We start from the raw sequence: 19,329 nt of genomic DNA, 5'->3' as shown, positions 1-19,329 counted from the left end.
CAGAAGTGGCTGCTTGCAAAAAGGCACTGGCATGCCCTTCTTCCTGCTTCAGCTCGCACATCCATTTCTCTTCTGCATTATTTGGGGGGCACATCTGGCTGCCACAAGAAGTGAGGGCAGACAACACCTGGCACCTTTAGAAGTTAAGTAAAGCTGCTTTTTCTCTCCACTTTTCTCTATCTCCTTGACCCCCGTAGTGGTGGTTTTTTATGGTGGTGTTTTTAGTTGCTGCTGAATGAGTGCCTAGTGTGCTGATTCTTTCTTTGCACCAATCCAGCTATTGAAGACAAGCCAGCTATGATGGCCTCCTCTCTGTACCTGGAGATCATCATTTACTGCACAGGGGGCTTCCTCATCTCCTGCATGATTGTGACCGTCATCATATACAAGATGAAGAGCACCACAAAGAAGTCGGACTTCAACAGCCAGCTGGCTGTGCATAAGCTGGCCAAGAGCATCCCCTTGCGCAGACAGGTAACAGAAAGTAGATGGGGGGTTTGATTGTCTCCTACCCCCCTTCCCGCAAGAGCCTTGCCTCCATGCTGAGCAAAGCTCGCTAGGTCTAATTCAGGGGTTGACAACCTGTGGCCCTCCAGGTGTGGCTTGATTCCAACTCACATCAGCACCAGCAAACATGACCATTGGTCTGGTAGCCCAGCAACATCTGGAAAGCACCAGGTTGGCTATTCCTGATGTGGATGAACTCCCTAGGGCAGTGTTGGGGAACACGACTACAACCCCCATCAACCCAGACCCGTTGGCCATGCTGCTTGGGAATCTAATGAGAATTGGAGTCCAGTCACATCGGAAGGGGGCTGTAGAGTCTCCGCTGTTGTCCTCAGGGGAAACAGAGAAGCAGGTGATGCCTGTGACACAACTGCTTGCCTAGTATGGTCAGCATAGATCAGAGCTGGGCATGCTGTGGCTTAAGGCACTCCAGATGAGGTCAAAGGAGGCCTGCAGAACTTGTGACCCACCAAGAGGAATTCTGTGTTGCTACAGCCCACCAGGGCCCAGATTTAAATCTCTGTTTTGCTGCCCATTAGAAACTGCAACATTAAAATGGTTGTCAAGCAGTAGACTGGTAGGCTGTGTTAAGTTTGGTGGGTTACAAATGTGCAAGCTAATAGCAGAGAGTTCTGCTATCTGTTCTGGCTCCTAGGAGGCTCAACTGCAGTTCCTGGGGGCCAGAAAGACAAGAACAATGTGCAAATGACATGCGCTGGCCTCTTTCCAAGTCCTTCTCCCAGCCACAATGTGGGAGCAAGGTAGCTCATCAGCAGAACCAAGGAGTGGAGGAGGAGGCAATGGCTGCTGGAAAGAGAGGCGTGGGGAAACCCATTCTCCCTTGAGGCACCCAGGACTACCTGTGTGCTGGCCCCTTTCTGCAGCAGAACCTGCTGTGGTCTGAATTACGCAGGTTGATCCATGAGATGTGGTATGTAGGCTACCCTGCATCTAAACAGCGTTAGAGTATCTGGTCTTCTGGTGACTTCCTCATTCTTCGTTTGCCATGTGTCTGGGCCAGAAGGCCCAACCGTGCTGGTTGTGAGAAAGAGAGGTCACAAGTGAGGCAAGTGCAGGAGAAAGAAGCAGTAGCAACCAAGATCTGCTTCTTTGAGGCAGGAGCAGAGAAAAGAAGGCATAGTCATAATTGTTACTATAGTAATTTACACCACACTTTTAATAAACTGCATGCAGCTGTTGCAATCCTGACCTCATCATGTAACAAAAGTAAAAATAAACCTAGGTTCTGTGCCATGGAAAACGGAATCCTGTAGCCAGTATAATGTAATGCAAATTAAACAGATTTGCATATACCCCTCCCCCAGCCATTGAAACCACATAATGCCTAGCAGCTTGTTTTGAAAAGTTAGCTGAAAAATTTCTGGATGCTGAATCCAAATTCAGCATTTCCACAGTGCAGATTACAAAATGCAGGGGAGCCCTGATGACTGGGCTCTCTGAATTTTGACATGGCCATAGGAGGATGACAGGGACTGGGTAGGGCTGTGAGGTAATATTCCCACACTATTCTGCTTTGGTCAGACTCCACCTGGAGTCCTGTGTCCAGTTCTAGGCACCACAGTTTATGGAGGATATTGACAAGCTGGAAGGTGTGCAGAGGAGGACAGCCAAGAGGCTCAAGGGTCTGGAAACCAAGCCTGATGAGGAATAGTTGAGGGAGCTGATTATGTTTAGCTGGCAAAAGAGGACACTGAGAGGTGACAGGATAGCCGTCTTCAAATCTCTAAAGGGCTGTCACATGGTACCAAGAAGTTACAAGAAAGGAGATTCCAACTAAACACTCCGACAGTAAGAGCAGTTTGACAGTGGAACAGACTCCCTCAGGAGGTTGTGGACTCTCCGTCCTTGGAGGTTTTTAAGCAGAGGTTGGATGGCTTTCAGTCATATATATTCAGATTCCAGCATTGCAGGTGGTTGGACTAGGTGACCCTTGGAGTCCCTTCCAACTCTATATTCTATGATTTTGTGGTACTTTTGCAAGCCCTGAGTGAGCAAAGTTTGTTTACAGCAGCAAGGACCCAGGTCCCAGGACAGATAAATATAGTCTCCTTGGAGGTGAGCAACTCTTCTCCCTACCAGAGCTGAACTCATGGGGTCTTTTTGCCGAAGGTAACTTCCACTCTTCCCACTGCAGGTATCAGCTGATTCAAGTTCTTCCATGAACTCTGGTGTGATGCTTGTGCGCCCCTCACGGCTTTCCTCCAGTGGGATCCCAATGCTGGCAGGTGTCTCTGAATACGAGCTGCCAGAAGACCCCCGTTGGGAGCTTCCCAGAGACAGGTAACAAACTCTACTCTTTCTCAGCCAAGCAGAGATGTCTGACACCTTTTCTACTCTGTGCCCTCAGATACTGGTGGGGAAGAAGTTATTGTGTTTGTTGGCTTGGGGTCCGTTCTCTTTTTTCATTGGGGGGTCCGTTCTCTTTTTTCAGTTGGAAAAGGCCAGTGCTCATGACTTGGTGTTTTGGTCCTCTGGGGAGAGGTGAGCAGGAAACCCATTTCCCCTGCACAAAGGAGATTTCTGCAACTTTCCAGAAATTTCAGAAGCAGAGCGAGAAAAGCTCTAGTAATGTTGTATTTCAAAACAAGGCAGAGAATTGCAGATACTATGAAAGTGGTAGCATCTCTCACCATTGTTGGAGACAGAATATTATTCCACAGAAAGTGTAGCAGATTCCCATTTATCTATTGATAACAAAGTACTTTGGAGCCACAATTCCAAGCAGGGGTGGGAAACCTCCCTGGCCCTCAAGTCTCTCCAGGCCATGCTACTTCAGCCACAACCTGCCTCCCCAGACCCTCCCCAGCCCTACTTCATACCCCCATTGGTGCTTTTTCCTGGCTCCAATGTGCCTTTGAACTCTGACCATGCCTCTTGGTTCCTGGCTGGAGGATAGAGAGTGTTGTGCGAGTGTGTGTTGAAACTAGCCTGCTCTACAGAGGTAACATGCACATTTCTTGCTTTGCCCACTTTTCCTCTGACCCTGAGAAAATTGCCCAGATGAGAAGGTGGTCCTCAGTCTGAAAACGGTTTCCCATCCCTGATTTAAAGGGACAGGAGGCCGAATAATGTATCTCTTAAAGTCTCATCTGGTTTGGCCCTTCTTTTGATGTGATATACAGTGGTACCTCGGGTTACAGACGCTTCAGGTTGCAGACTCTGCTAACCCAGAAATAGTACCTCGGGTTAAGAACTTTGCTTCAGGATGAGAACAGAAATCGGGCTCCGGCGGCAGCAGGAGGCCCCATTAGCTAAAGTGGTGCTTCAGGTTAAGAACAGTTTCAGGTTAAGAACGGACCTCCAGAACGAATTAAGTACTTAACCCGAGGTACCACTGTAGATGGAAGGGCAACTAGCAAGATCATGTGCTGCTAATGTAATTCGGAGTCACTTTACAACTGGTTTGAATGAGCAGGTGTGTCTCACCAGGGATATGATTAACCTCCTGTTTTGGCTGCTGCCTGCCTAGGACTGTAAAAACAAACAGGCTGACTTTAGCATGTAAAACAAAAACAAAAAACTCTACACACAGAAAAACAGTATATCAGAGAAAACACTAGGCTGGAACCTTCCCCCTGGCATGATAGTTTTGGGTGTGCATGGTAGGTTGTCGTTTTTAGAAGGGAGCATTCAGGCATGTATCCCTTCCCTGTAGCCTAAAGTGGTAAAGTCCTGCAAAAGTTTTACCAGTTAACTGCTGATTTGTACTAACAAGCTCTTATAAACAATTGCTTAACTTGTGCTTAAGGAAGGTGGAATCACTAAGTTATTCTTTCCCCATTTTAAGTGGAGTCGGTACCTGAACTGTTCAATTCTGAACTTTCATTGTAGTCCAGGGATGGGGAACATGTGACCTGACAGACATTGGACTCCCAAGTCCATCAACTCCAGCCAGCATGGCCAGCGGTCAGGGATGACGAGGCCACAAGTCCCCCATCCCATCTTACAACCACGGGTTTTCCAGAAAACTGGAAAACTGCAATATCTTGCCACTCTTCAACATTTTCATTATCAGAACACAAAAATACCACTTACAGCTGCGTCTGAAGGGTAAAATTCCATCCCAACCACAAATTATTACAATGGTACCTCGATTTACAAACGCCTCAGGTTACAAATGCTTCAGGTTACAAACTCCACTAACCTGGAAGAGTTACCTCGAGTTGAGAACTTTGCCCCAGGATGAGAACAGAAATCATGTGCTGGCGGCACAGTGGCAGCAAGAGGCCCCATTAGTGAAAGTACACCTCTAGTTAAGAACAGTTTCAGGTTAAGAACGGACCTCTGGAGCGAATTAAGTTCGTAACCAGAGGTGCCACTGTAGGTCCAGATTGTCAAAGCCAGAACCATCTACAAGAAGAAAGAAATTTCTGTTGGGTGTTGAGCCAAGGGCAAGTGAGGACTTGGAGCTGTGCATTTGAGCTGAAGAGGGGCAGCCTCCCTGCCATCACCTCCTTTCTCTTGCTCTCCTCTAGGCTGATTCTGGGCAAACCTTTGGGGGAAGGCTGCTTTGGGCAGGTGGTGCTTGCTGAGGCCATCGGGCTAGACAAAGACAAGCCAAACCGAGTGACCAAAGTGGCAGTGAAGATGCTAAAATGTAAGTAACAGCTTTCCTGTAGCTTCTCTTTTCCTGTAGCTTCTCTTCAGGCAGCTCCCATGTTTCCTTCCAAAAGACCTGCATGTGTCCTTTGTTCCAAGGGCCTCTTGAAGAACAACAGCTGACTTTCTGCCATTGAGGGGCTTAAGTCTGCGTTTTTAACTTTTGGAAATATTTTCATCTGTTCACATTTGTTATGTTCATCCATTGATGATTGCAATATCAGGTGACTGGCGTGTCCCAAAATGGGTTTCATAGCTTGTACCAAAAAGGGCAGTGAATGATCCCATCCCTTCCTTAAGAGCAGAGATGGGGCGAACTTAGACCCAGGGGCCAAATGGAGTCCTCCAGGGCACACCTCTCAACTGCCCCACTTTGCTGCCTCCTCCTTAAGTGCTTTTGTTTGCCTGGAATGTGTCCAGACAAACCACAAGGAGCAAACTCATGACTTGTCTGGAACAAGGCAGACTATAAGCCTAGGTCCAGACCACATGCTAAGCCAAACCATACCTTAGCTCACTGCAGGGTCTGAGGAGGAGCAAAGTAGTTTTGATTTCCTCCCTGAGCACCTGCCTGCTTCTGCCAAGCCATGGTTTTGCTTTGTGTTACATATGAACAGAATAATGGCAAGACTCTCTAGTTCAGTTGAAAGAAAATGCATTCACATAGGCAATCCTGTGTCCAAATAAGACTGATAATTAAGTTCTACACCTATATTAATTAAACAGTTAAATCAAGATGGATAGAATATTTTTGCGGTTGAGGCCAGCTTAATGATGTTTATTTGTTCCCTTCGGAATAAGTAAATAAAAAGTTTTTTTAAATGAGAGAGAGAAAAGAAAGAAAATGCATAAAAACATTTCTGTATGTAGCAATATCACCAACTGAGACATCATGGCTCTGCTTGCCACCACTCCAGGTTTTTTAAAAATATATTTCTTTATATGTTCCTGCTGGCCAAGAGGTTTATGTATCTATCCAAATTATGATATCATAGAAGAGAAATGTGTTCTGAAGCTTCCACAAGCCATGTTTCCATTCCTCTGAACTCTCTGGTCCTACCCATTAGAGTGACTGAAAACAAATTTTCTCCCCATCTTCTTTCCCCCTTCAAATATCTGAGGATGGATATCAAATCACCTTCACCATCTCTTATCTCTAAGCTAAACATACCCAAGCCCTTCCGCTTTGCTTTCCTGGCCATGTTCCAGTTTGCTGACACCTTTATCACATGGCCACTTTTCTCTCCTTTGTCTCTATCAAAGGGCCTGGCACTACTTTTGGGGGGGGCGGTGCCCATGAGCCTTAGCTGCTGATTCCTTTTTGAGCCACTCTTAATCTCGACCTGCCAGCACCAATGTCTTTTTCTTCCTCAGCCGACGCCACGGAAAAAGATCTGTCTGACTTGATCTCTGAGATGGAGATGATGAAGATTATTGGCAAGCACAAGAACATCATCAATCTCCTGGGAGCTTGTACTCAGGACGGTGAGGGCTGAGCGCTTCTTCTGAGGGAAGCAGTTGTGGCTCCGTGGAAGAGCAGAGGGCGGCAGACCATCCCCAGTTAAAAATAGCTGAAAGTGTTTCTGTTTAAGGACAAGCCTATCCATTAGTTAAATGTACAGTATTTTAATATATTTTTTGGAAGCCGCCCAGAGTGGCTGGGGAAGCCCAGCCAGATGGGTGGGGTATAAATAATAATTATTATTATTATTATTATTATTATTATTATTATTATTATTATTATTATTATGTGTTTTATCTCTTTTTAGCTTCCGTTGATTTTTATCATCTCTTGAATGTTTAATCATCTCTTGAATGTTACCTGTTCTTAACTGCTTTTATTGAGAATTTAAAAAAAAAAATCTTTTTTTTTTTGTAAGCCACTTAGAGGTTTTCTTACAAAAAGGTACATATATTTTGTTAAGATGAAAAAAACCCTTGACATCTCCCCTGAAAGGAATCTCAAGCAGCAGGTGATGGGGAAACCCTTTTCTGCCTGTGACCCTTGGGAGATGCTGCCAGTCAGAGGAGACAGTGCTGAGCTTTAATGGGCCAGTGGTTAGACCTGGTGTAAGAAAGCTTTCTATATTCCTTCCTGCTTGAGAATAGGTGTGAGGTCGTTCCAAAGTCAATTAGAAAGACGAATAGTTGTGTGCTGGGCTTTGAACTCTGTAAAGTGCTTGTCCTTTAATTTTTTCTTATTGTTATTTATTCAATTTATATACTGCCCTTTATCAAAAGATCCCAGCATGGATTACAACAGTAAGAACACATTTTATGGATCATCAGTAATAAAAAACATAATAATAAAATAATAATAAAATAACAATAACAGTCTCTTTCTCCCCCCCCCCCCATCTTTAACAGGCCATAGATTATTTAATGGTTAAAGGCCTGGGTAAGGAGGACTGTTTTTGCCTGGTGCCTAAAGACATGTAATGATAGCGCCAGGTGAGCTTCTCTGGGGAAGAGCATTCCACAGGTGGGGAGCCAGGACAGATAAGGCCCACTCTCCTGCTGCCTCCTTCCGAACCTCTCTGGAAGGAGGTACATAGAGAAGGGCATGAGATGGCAAGCTCAGGGTCTGGCCCGGTTTGTATGGGGAGAGGCAGTTCTTAAAGTCTTGAGGTCTTGAGCCGTGTAAGGATTTATAGGTCAACACCAGCACCTTGAATTGGGACCGGAAACTAATTGGCAGCCCGTGCAGTTGGGCCAGAATCAGTGTAATTTGCTCAAACCGTCTAGTTCTGGTGAGCAGCCTGGCCATTGCATGTTGCACCAGCTGAAGTTCCCAAACCGTCTTCTGAGGCAGCCCCACGTATAACAACGCACTGCAGTAATCCAGCACAGAGGTTACCAGAGCATGTCTTGCAACTCAAATGTACAAATCCTCTCTGTCTGCCACTGGTCACAACAGAAAGGAGCCCTGTTGAGTGGGAGATTGCCTGAGGACAGGCTCTGCTATGCTCTCTGAACCCAAGGCCTGTCTCCTCTTCGCCAGGGCCGCTCTATGTGATCGTGGAGTATGCATCCAAAGGGAACCTGAGGGAATACCTGCAGGCTCGGCGCCCCCCAGGCATGGAATATTGCTACAACCCCACCCACATCCCAGAGGAGCAGCTCTCTTTCAAAGACCTGGTGTCCTGCGCATACCAAGTGGCCAGAGGCATGGAATACCTGGCGTCCAAGAAGGTGAGCAGTCGCAGCAGGAATGGTGGGTGTGCAGTTCATACAGGAGGACGGGGGCTGAGGAGGGATAGAAGGGCCAGGGAATTATTTAAATTGTCTGCTGCAGAAAAAGGCAGAAGGGTTAGGCTGACAATTGAATACTGCCTTTTTGGATGCAGAAGCCCTTTGCTTATTGTTTGATTGGATCTGTAACTTTGTTGTTGTTATAATGGGGGGGGGGGCTGTGTGGGCTTCAGAATTCCACAGACGAAAAATGTGTAATGGGGTATGGAGGCAAAGAAGTCAGCTTTTAAAAAGTGAGATTCTTTCTCTTGCAAAAACGGGGTAGGTCCCTCGCATGGGAGGAGGCACACAGATTTGCTTGGTTCACGTCATATATGCAGGCTGCAAGTTAGCTTGGTCAAAAATAATTTTGCCCTCTTTTGCTGTTATGTTCCCTGTTTTGTTTTAAGCTGAAAATGCCCCTGCATTCCTCTGAGGGAGGTGTCAAGGCCTCCCAGGGCTGCTGCTTCTTTCTTGCAGGTCCCTAACAATTTGTGTCTCATCACTAGTGCATTCACCGTGATCTGGCTGCCAGGAATGTGTTGGTGACAGAAGACAGTGTGATGAAGATTGCTGATTTTGGCCTGGCTCGAGACATTCATCACATAGACTATTACAAAAAGACAACCAACGTGAGTAGCCGATTCAGGGGTTTTGGCCACCACGTCTCACGGCCAGCCTGTATTCTGGACAAGGTTGCCCTCCCCTAGGAAGAACAGGGTCACTGTCTGTGAGGCTGTTAGATCCCACACTGTCATGGAAGGCTGTGGTGCCTCAGGGGCTACAAGTGCCTTGTTTCAGCTGCAACTGGTTTGCCAGCGATGGCACCTTTTCGACAGAGGTGACTTGGCTGCTAGTCACTTCCAGACTGGATGGTTACGATGCGCTCTACATGGGGCTGCCTGTGACAATGGCTCGGAAACATCCATTGGTCCATAGTGTAGCACCCAGACTTCTAGCTGGGGTTCTGTTTAGATCCCATAAAACCTCCGTTCATTTCTGAGCCCAATTCGGGGTGCTCTCCCCATAGAGGTGCATCTGACACCTTCATTGTACAACTTTTGGCGACTGCTGACAACACACCTCCGAACCGTGGCTTTTGACTCTAGAGATGCATATTTTTAGGCTCCACCTTATTTCTGTCATAGTAAGTTGTTTTAAACAGTCTTTAATATTGTGTTTTAATTGTTGAAGTCTACCCCCAGACCATGTGGTGAAGGGACCAAAATAAAATATTGGTTATTTTCATCATTATATTCTGCACATAAAAGGTGTGGATGTCATGTATGTGGTACTGTGCAGAAACCTTTCTGAAGCTGAGGAGGTCCAAGTCTGGGCCTGGCCTCTACCTGGATAGCAGATTGTGTGCCACTTCAGGCATTCCTTTCTCCACACAATTAACTAGAGAATGAGGTGAGGACATCTCGTTGCCTCATGACCAAGAAGCCAGGGAGAGAGAGGGGGAGTCTCAGAAGCTTTGTGGGCACCAGAAGAAGACCTCAATGATGCCTTTGCACGTATGGGCACCATGAAGGCAACTCTAGCTTGAAATCACACATTGAAATTCAAGAGCAAATTTCAAAGCAGAGGAAGCAGAGGCTTTAATTCAATCTGAAGGCTTTTCTCCTGCATGGCTGGCCTTAAACCGTATTAAGATGGATTGAAAGATGTATTCATGGAATCTGATGTAAAGGGCTGCCCCATAGTAAAAAGCTAAAGGGTAAAGGGGACCCCTGACCATTAGGTCCAGTCGTGACCGACTCTGGGGTTGCGGCACTCATCTCGCTTTATTGGCCGAGGGAGCCGGCGTACAGCTTCTGGGTCATGTGGCCAGCAGGACTAAGCCGCTTCTGGCGAACCAGAGCAGCACACAGAAACACCATTTACCTTCCCGACGGAGCGGTACCTATTTATCTACTTGCACTTTGATGTGCTTTCGAACTGCTAGGTGGGCAGGATGCCCCAGAGTATTATATGTTTAAACTGATTAATGATTATGGAAGGATTTTTAAATATTATTCTTGTTTATAAAACCCAATTAAAAAACCCCAGCAACAACCTTGAGTATCCAATTAGGAGAGCACTATTGCTGCTTGTGTATAGTCACTTTTCAACATTGCATAGTTGATTTTGAGATTGTGGGGTGCTTGCCATATTTGTTTAATGTGCTATATATAAGGAAAACAAGATTTAAACAGCAGTTTTTGCTAGAAGTAGAAATGTCAAAACTACACTGGGCGCTTCCAGCTCACACCCTTATTTAAAGCTGTGCACATGTTTGATTTTGTTTTTCAGAAGTGATTATTTTTTTCATGATTTTATATATATATATATTTGTATTGTTTTGCTATGGTGCAACATCATGAGAAATAAACTCTTCTGCATCTAACAATGCACATACTTCAAGGGAAAACTAAATCTCCAGACACTTTTGTGCTGGGGCAAGTTTCCTTCCTAACCTAAAAACTGACAGTCAATCAGATCCCCCAAGTATAATCAGTGGACTCTAATAAAAGGATAGTGGGACAGTCCTGCATCACAGGGCAAACCCTGAAGTGCTCTGCTAAATTCTTCTTCTTCCTTCTTCTTCTTTGGCGATCCCTGGTAGCCGAGGAAGATGGTCTTCCATGAACATGGTTTTAACAGTGAGTCTGTAAGTGACTGTGGAGGCCAATTCTGGATCCACATGTCTTTCCACAGTGGGGACATAGGTTTCTATGCAGGAGTTGATCACGGTGAGGGTTTGCCAAGCATGCCTTCCTCTTAGCACGTTTCTCCCTTTTGTCCTGAGTTCGAGTGTCTTCAACGCCCATGACACCTTTGGTAAAGGCTGTTCTCCAACTGGAGCGCTCGCAGGCCAGTGTTTCCCAGTTGTACGTGTTTATACTACATTTTTTTAGATTTGCCTTGAGAGAAACTTTGAACCTCTTTTGTTGACCACCAGCATTGCGCTTTCCATTTTTAAGTTCAGAATAGAGTAGTTGCTTCGGAAGACGATCAGGCATCCGCACAACATGACCAGTCCAACGAAGTTGAACTGCTAAATTCATAGCAACACAACACCTCCATATTTATTATTTTTTGCATTATTCACGCACACAGACCCTGGCCTTTCTCTCCTTCCCACAGTTTTGGGCTGATGCAGCTGTCTTTCCTATTTCCTAGGGTCGCTTGCCAGTCAAGTGGATGGCCCCTGAGGCTTTATTTGACAGGATCTACACGCACCAGAGTGACGTGTGAGTATCTCTTGGCTACTTTAGACACGAACCTAACCTGAGCCAGTCCATGGAACTATCCAGATTGTCCTGTCTGGCATAACTGGTCGCAGGGCTCAGGCAAAGACCCATGCGATCTTTTCTCAGACTGGAGGTGCCAGGAATTGGAAGAAGGACCTCCTGCCGGGAAGGCAAGGGCTCTGTCCCAGCCCTGAAGCCTCTGCTCTTGCTAGCCATCTGCTCAGACCTCGAGGGTGGAGGGATTGGGGAAAGAGCACCGGGCTGCTTTGCCTTCAACCTGTTAAGTGTCACCGCTACACTTTTGGTTCCACAGTATTCACAGTTGCGCTGCAAGACACCAACTGCTCTGGCAACCCACTCCTGAATGGCTCCTTGTGCTCATGGCTCCTCCAAGGAGTGTGTCTTTGCTTGTGGTCCAATTCACACACAACCTTGGTATGCAGGCAACACCCCCTTAAGCCTCCTGGCATCTCCAACTAAGCCCAGTGTGCTGGATACTATTCCCAAAGATGAAATAGATCAGATGTGGTTCATCTTTGCTTAAGGAAATGCTAATTATTATAAGCAGGAAGAGGGTTTTCAGTCTGGCACTGAGGTTTGTTTGAATCCTGCTACTGATTCCAGCCTTATTGTCAGCCCAATACCTTTTCACCTCCACAAGAAGTCTTAAAAAAAAATTAATGAGACCATTTCATGGAGAAGCAGGCCTATTGACAGTCAAGGGAGCTAGGGGTGCTTGAATAATTTGGTTTTTTGCAAATTCCAATAGGGACTGGCCTGGACTAATGTGCAGATTGCAATACAGTTGTCTTTTGGATTTTTCCCTTCTCAGAATTTTCCAGTTTTTTCCAGTTCAAAAAACATACCTAAATGCTTATGAAATAACATTTTAAGATAAGCTATCCAGCAGGTTTTTCTTTCTCAGCCAAGCAAGCATAACCAAACTACACTGCTACTGCTGTGATTCCTGATGTGCACACGATGCTCAACTTAGAATGTAGGAAGTTCCTTTACTCTGAGCCAGCTCTGTACTGGCTACACTGTCTGGCCATGGCTCTCCAATCATTATTCAAACCTTGTAACTTAAAGAGTAAAAACCATGAAAGACATAGCACTGTGAGGAGAGATGTGATCATAGGGGAGAGCTGGGGGGGGGAATGGTTGGAAAAACACATTTTTAAAATACATACCTTTAAAGAAAAGGTAATAATAATAATAATTAATAATAAAATAATATTAATAATAATAATAATAATAATAATAATAATAATAATAATAATAATAATTTATTATTTATACCCCGCCCATCTGGCTGGGCTTCCCCAGCCACTCTGGGCGGCTTCCAAAAGAATATTAAAATACTGTGATACATCAAACATTAAAAGCTTCCCTAAACAGGGCTGCCTTCAGATGTCTTCTAAAAGTCTGGTAGTTGTTGTTCTCTTTGACATCTGGTCAAAAATCCAAACGCTAGCTGGAGACCATTTGCAGAAGGGAACTCTCACGTCCTGGTGTCTTCCCACACCTCCCTCCCCCATGTCAGCGCTGGATGAGCTGAGCCAGGCTGCATGTGCAAGAAGTGTCACATCAGAAGGGGGTGCCCTGCTTCTCTGCCACACAGATGTTGTGAGGAGCCCCGTGAGGACTGGGCAGGTGAGTTGGGTGGGAGACCCCATTTCCACACACTGTGTCTCTGCTCTTTGGCCAGGTGGTCCTTCGGCGTACTGCTGTGGGAGATCTTCACGCTGGGAGGGTCGCCATACCCAGGAGTGCCAGTGGAAGAGCTTTTCAAGCTGCTGAAAGAGGGTCACCGAATGGACAAGCCCAGCAACTGCACCAATGAGCTGTGAGTGTTGCCTCCTGGCTCTTTCCCAGGCTGGCATTGTGCTGGACTCAGACAAGGAACACAGATGGGGTTCTTCCAGCCCTGGTCTTCAGTTCTCGTTAAAGTGTTGAAAGCACAGCATGAGGCCAATATATTGTACATTGGGTTTCGTGGAGTGTTTATTTTATTTTATTTGCCATTTCTACAGCTCTTAGCCCTTTCCTGGCTCAAAGGCTATTCCTGCTTTGGGCAGAGAGATTCTCAAGTGTTACCAGCTCTGATAGTGGTGCTGTCCGGACAGGACTTTGTTGCAGAATGAGCGGGAGGTGCTCCAAACATACCAGGGCTCGTTCGCCATATCTTGAAGCCAATGAAGTAATACCCATTACCCCCTAAAGAGGAATGCCATGTAAGACCATTAAATCCAGAGTCTAAAAATACCTACCTGCAAAATGGTTCAGAAAGCTTCAGCAAGAATTCTGCTTTGTCAAGGATCAGCCCCTTATGGTCTCTGTGGAAGCATGGGAGCATGGGAGGTTGCCTTATACTGAGTCATAGAGTTGGAAGGACCCCAAAGGTTATCTAGTCCAGCCCCCTGCGGTGCAGGAATCTTCCTGCCCAATGTGGGGCTTGACCCTGAGATTAAGAGTCTCAGGCTCTACTGACTGAGCTATACCAGACCATCTGGCTCAGGATTGTCTACACTGACTGGCAGCGGCTCTCCGGGATTTCAGACTGGAGGGGCAGGTTGCCGAGCCCACCCTGGGATGTCTCATGAGCTATGGCCCTTCCCCCAAAACTTCCAGGTGAACAGAAATCCTGGAGGAGATTACATGTGATCTAATCTTCAGTGGTTATGTTAGGGGCTATCCCTGTTTCAGCAGTGTTTGTTTGTTTGTTTGTTTGTTTGTTTGTTTGTTTGTTTGTTTGCTGCCTCTCCTTGTGCCCAGGGCAGCTTGGGTTAAATCAAAGACTTCATTAAAATGAATGCAACAGCAACAATACTGGCATTTCACATCGACACAGCATATATCCAAGTGATCCCTAAACACAACAGATAAAATGTTGGAAAAGGCCATCTCGTCTAGCGCCCTGTTTCTCACGGCGTTCTCCCTACTTGCAATTCCCGGCAATCGGCATTCACAGAAGCCATGCCTCTGACCCTGGCCATTACGGCCGGGGGTTCCCTTCTCCTCCGACCCAAATGCCAAGCAAGTCGGGCTCGTGCTTTCCCCTCCCAGAAGTCAAGAGAGCTGTTGATGCCACCAGGCCTCTTGCTGGAGGCCCTTCCGTAGCCTCGGGGCTGCAGCCGTGGCGTCTCTCTTCCTCCAGATATTTGAACTTGCCACGCGAGGGCACCTGAAACAGAGAGGCTTGGTACGTGGGAGCAAAAGGAAAGAGCAATTCTGATCCCAAGGTCAGCCTGTTCCTATGACACGAGTTCCCAGAGATGGTTTTCCTTGCCCGGCTTGCAGGGCCGGCCGGCTGGAGAGCCCCATCGAGCGCAGCCGCCTGGCACAGCAGAACAGAACCCCCGCTGACCGGCAGATGCATATTATGAGCACTGGCAGGAATTCAGCGTTATTTTCCCAGCCCTGCTGAAAGCTGTGCGTGATAATAAACCAAGACTTCATTTCCTTTATATTTTTGTTTTTCTCAGCAGGAGAATATCCCAAATAGGGGGAGGGGGGGTAACTTGGTCTTTTGTCTTGAGCGACTCTCAGTCCCTTCCCAGTTTGTTCTAGCCAGCCTGGCCAGTGGCTGCTGTCAACAGATCCACCTCCCTCCTTCGCCACACAATGAGGAGGATTGTGGTGCTCAGACCTAAGAAGGGGCTTACACAAAGTGTAGTGAGCAAGTGTTGCTGCAGGCTCAAACAAACACCTTCTGGTGTCGGGGTTCCCTTGGTTAGCATGCAGAGAGAGCCCAGCTGAAAGATCCAGACCCTGCTTCATACTAAATTGCTATTAAATATGCAGTCCTTTTGCATTAGTCTGCATGTTAATAGCAGAAATTAGACTTGCCTTCAGTGCCTTGCAAAATGTTCATCAACAGTCATTGGTTCATTTGACTGTTATTTATAAAAAGCAGCAACCTTTGATTTACAAGTGGTGTGCATTTATTTACAGCAGTTTAAAAACGTATGGGGAAGAGAGGGAGGGGGATTTCCACTGCACAAGCAGTCCTGCTCACACAAGGACTTGATGGGATACAAGCCTGTCACGTGCTTTCAGTGAAAATGAAGTTTACAGTTTGCAGGCCTGTGTCTCCCCCCGGAGCCAAGAGGTCTGCTTTAGGCGCAAGTGTGGAACTAAGCAGGTCTCAGTTGTCTGCACTGGAGACCCCCTGTGAACCCCACATGCAGAAGAAAGGCAGGCGTAGATGTAACAGAGAAATAAACAGTCTATGATAGACTAGGAAAGACTTGTCACATGTCAGAGGTGGTGGACAGAAACCTGGACTTAGATGAGGGTGGAGGACTTTGTTTCAAGGTTCTATGCGATTCGTCATTGTGTCTCAACTTCCATCTGAAACATTCTTTGTAGCATTGTTGTAAGGATTTATGGTCTCAGGAAGATCATGGAGTGTTTGCAAGTTCAGTAAAGTGCAAGTGTCAGGGTAGCTTTGGCCAACCTGGTGCCCTCCAGATGGTGCTTTGGACCCCCATCCCCGCCACCACAACTTGTAGTCCAAAACATCTGCAGGGCACCAAGTGGGATGGAGAAGGGCGTCAGGAGAAAGTGCTGAGACTGGGTTGGTTCATCTCGTTGAACAACCTCTTTCCAACGGTGGCAAATCAAGTGCCCCAGAGAAGTCTGCAGGAAGGATGGGGAATCTTTTTGGAGCCAAAAGCCACATCACCCTGGTGGAAAGCTGTTGGGCATTGCATTCCAGTAGTGGAGGCTGTCAGACCAGCAAAAAAATCCCACACCCTTCACACAGACACACATGCGAGTTATTTCCCATGGAAACAGAGGCATTTCATGGGCTTGTCCATGTTCTGTTACGTGTCCTGCAACTCTGTGCTAAACATTTTTCATCCGGTTCTCTTATTCTCTCTGTAAAGGTACATGATGATGCGAGATTGCTGGCATGCTGTTCCCTCCCAGAGACCCACATTTAAGCAACTGGTAGAAGACTTAGACAGGATTGTGGCCATGACCTCTAACCAGGTAAAATACATCTTTTTCCAAAGACTGTACGCTCCTGGGTGTCATTCTGTCTGTCTGCAAGGTTGCAGGGAGCCGCTTCCTGGACTAACCATTGATTCAAAGCTCAATGCTTTGAGTCCCCTGGGGACTCTGGCTTTTGGGGCCGACCAGGTCTTCTGTCTGGCTTTGGCTCCTGCTGCTGAGTGCTGCAACTAATTCCAGTGTTTCTTGGGGAGAGTCGCTGGAGCACACTCTATTTTGATACCTTTGTTCTGATAGGCCCAATTTTCCCTGGGTGTGGGAAAATTTGGGGTGAAGTGATTCACTGTTGCTTTAATGCCCCTTTCTCTTTCTACTGACATTTGTCTCTTGGGGCTCCCCTCTCCTCTCCGAGGCCTCCAGACCCTGGGATGGCCAGTGCTTAAGCCCTCATGGCTCTTTCCTTCCCTCTAGGAATACCTGGACCTTTCCATGCCATTGGACCAGTATTCTCCTGGTTTTCCAGACACCCGCAGCTCCACCTGCTCTTCAGGAGAGGACTCTGTGTTTTCCCACGACCCCCTCCCCGATGAACCTTGCCTCCCCAAGCACCCACCTCAGCTTGCCAATGGAGGACTCAAAAGGCGCTGAGACTCCAACTTCTGTGGGACGTTTGCAAACCCTCCATGTACACAAGCGTAGCGTGTTTGTGTGCATGTGTTGAGTGTGTGTGTGTGTGTGTGTGCGCGCACTTCGCTTCCAGCTGGACTGGTGGTGGAGCACCACATGGGGCAGCCATCAGCCCCCTTCCAGCTGCCATAGTCATGATCTGCAGAGACTCCATTTTGAATAACCAAACCCACAACGCCCCCTTCTTCTCAAAGCTGCCATGATTGCAAGTCCTTGACCTCTGGAAGAGGAGCTCACAGGGAATCTGTGCTTGAATATTTCCCATGAACTTGAGTTGAACTGCGTCCCCTGCCCCCCTTTTGGCCAGTGACAAAACAAAAAGGCAGAGCCAGACACCTGGGCTTCAATAGCAACCTGCTGCCACTTCTCTGACAAGGACTCTGGGGAGAACAACATTCCTTTGAAGAGAGTGGGCATTTTCTGCTCTCTACTTCCAAATGCAAACAACAAAACCTCTTCACAGCTCAAGAAGCTGACAGCTAAGCCTGAGGTGCAAAGCCTGTGGCCCAAGGACACTCTGGATTCAGCTGTCAACTGGGAAGTCTTAAATTCAGCCAGGCGGCGGCAGCAGCACCTGTGGCTGGAGGGCCTGCTGCGTCTGTGATGCCAGTCGGGATGGCGCAGCGCACTTCTGCGCATGCTTGTGCTGGGACCAAGCCTTCTAGCCCAGCAGGACTTCCTCCCAGGAAAACAGGCATAGGGATTCAGCTGTCAACTGGGAAGTCTTAAATTCAGCCAGGCGGCGGCAGCAGCACCTGTGGCTGGAGGGCCTGCTGCGTCTGTGATGCCAGTCGGGATGGCGCAGCGCACTTCTGCGCATGCTTGTGCTGGGACCAAGCCTTCTAGCCCAGCAGGACTTCCTCCCAGGAAAACAGGCATAGGGCACAGCCCTGGTTTGTGCTTTGTGGACCAAACTTGGGAAGTGACCAGGAACCCCAAGGCCTGGGGTATCTTCACAGCACTTGACGCGAAACAGAGAGGTTGCAGCCCAACAAAGCCAGTGCTCGGAAGAGTCTTTTTTTTTAATTAAACAAGCTTATGTACATAGCTGCAAAATGTATAAATATGAAATATATATTTACATGTCTTTTTTTTAAGAAAATTTGCTGTTTACCAGAGTTAATATCACTTTGGTAGTAAGTTACTAGTGGCTGGTAGGTATCAGTTGCTATAAAAACAAATCATATATTTTGCTACTTTTGCTGGTTTTTTGTTTTGTTTTAAATTATGTTCTAAAACTTATTTCAATTTAGGTACTTCAATAAAATTGCTGCTGCTTCAGTTTTATATGGGGTTATATTAAACAGTGATTTTTGTTGGTTAATGTTGATTTCCCTTTGGAAAGCTGTTATGAAATTATCTCCCTCCTTTCTTAGGCTCCTCCTCCCTTCCCTGCCATTGATTTCTGCCCCGGCCACTGAGTGCAGCCTTTGGATTTGGTGCCCAGCAGGAGGACAGTCAGTTCACCTTATTGGCGCAAGAAAAGGGTGTCTGTGTGCCAATGGTTCAGTTTCTAGGTTCAGAATCTTGGTCCGCAGTGGGGCTGAAGCCCCATGAGGACGAGGAACCCTTTTCCAGCCATGTCTGTGCATTTCTTTGATGTTTTGCAGCTAGAAATGGCTCTTGCCCTTTTGGGGGGTAGAAAGTGATGTTGCCGGAGCAAGCTCTTCCCAGCTGAGTTTTGACATCCTTTTGCTCTGGCAACTTGGAACCCAGAGCAAGACCAGCTCAAGAGCTGCCTCTGGCCCTGCTTCCAACTTCTCATGATGCTTGGGTCAGCCCCAGCGTCTCGTTTTGTCCAAACAAACTTTTCCCCTGCCCAGGCAGTACCAAGGAAGAACTCCACAAGTGCCTTAAAATGAGCTGTGGAAACTTGCATGTCCATACAAGATGAGAGGAAGTGCACTCGTCCCTCCCTCCCTCCCTCCCTCCCTATCTTCCATGGGAGCAACCTAGCAAATTAGTCAGAATTCTTCATTTCCTACCAGTTCTTTTCCAATAGCTAGTTTGGCCCTGAAGCCTTATCCGGGTCTCCTCTAAAGCAGCTGGGAACACCTGAACTAGAACTGCACATTTTGAGCCATGAGGT

The 19,329-nt window shown here is 47.0% G+C and overlaps 1 protein-coding gene across 4 annotated transcripts in view; it reads left to right on the top strand.

The window, feature by feature from the left end:
• Positions 1 to 17,936, top strand: part of FGFR1 (fibroblast growth factor receptor 1) — a 115,395-nt gene extending 97,459 nt beyond the window's left edge. For 2 of the 4 annotated variants that reach the window (XM_053367605.1, XM_053367603.1), the window contains exons 9-18: positions 278 to 474; positions 2,663 to 2,808; positions 5,004 to 5,125; positions 6,502 to 6,612; positions 8,129 to 8,319; positions 8,868 to 8,990; positions 11,524 to 11,594; positions 13,303 to 13,440; positions 16,487 to 16,592; positions 17,025 to 17,936. In XM_053367605.1, coding sequence (XP_053223580.1) covers positions 278 to 474; positions 2,663 to 2,808; positions 5,004 to 5,125; positions 6,502 to 6,612; positions 8,129 to 8,319; positions 8,868 to 8,990; positions 11,524 to 11,594; positions 13,303 to 13,440; positions 16,487 to 16,592; positions 17,025 to 17,201 — 1,382 coding nt within the window. In that variant the 3' untranslated portion in view covers positions 17,202 to 17,936. Of the gene's footprint in view, positions 1 to 277; positions 482 to 2,662; positions 2,809 to 5,003; positions 5,126 to 6,501; positions 6,613 to 8,128; positions 8,320 to 8,867; positions 8,991 to 11,523; positions 11,595 to 13,302; positions 13,441 to 16,486; positions 16,593 to 17,024 lie in introns of all 4 variants that reach the window. The other 2 variants (XM_053367604.1, XM_053367602.1) reach the window with 1 other exon arrangement.
• Positions 17,937 to 19,329: the final 1,393 nt, after the last annotated feature.

Source organism: Podarcis raffonei, chromosome 15 (genome assembly GCF_027172205.1).
Source record: "Podarcis raffonei isolate rPodRaf1 chromosome 15, rPodRaf1.pri, whole genome shotgun sequence".
Classification (NCBI taxonomy): domain Eukaryota; kingdom Metazoa; phylum Chordata; class Lepidosauria; order Squamata; family Lacertidae; genus Podarcis; species Podarcis raffonei.
This window is presented reverse-complemented; position numbering and strand designations above follow the sequence as displayed.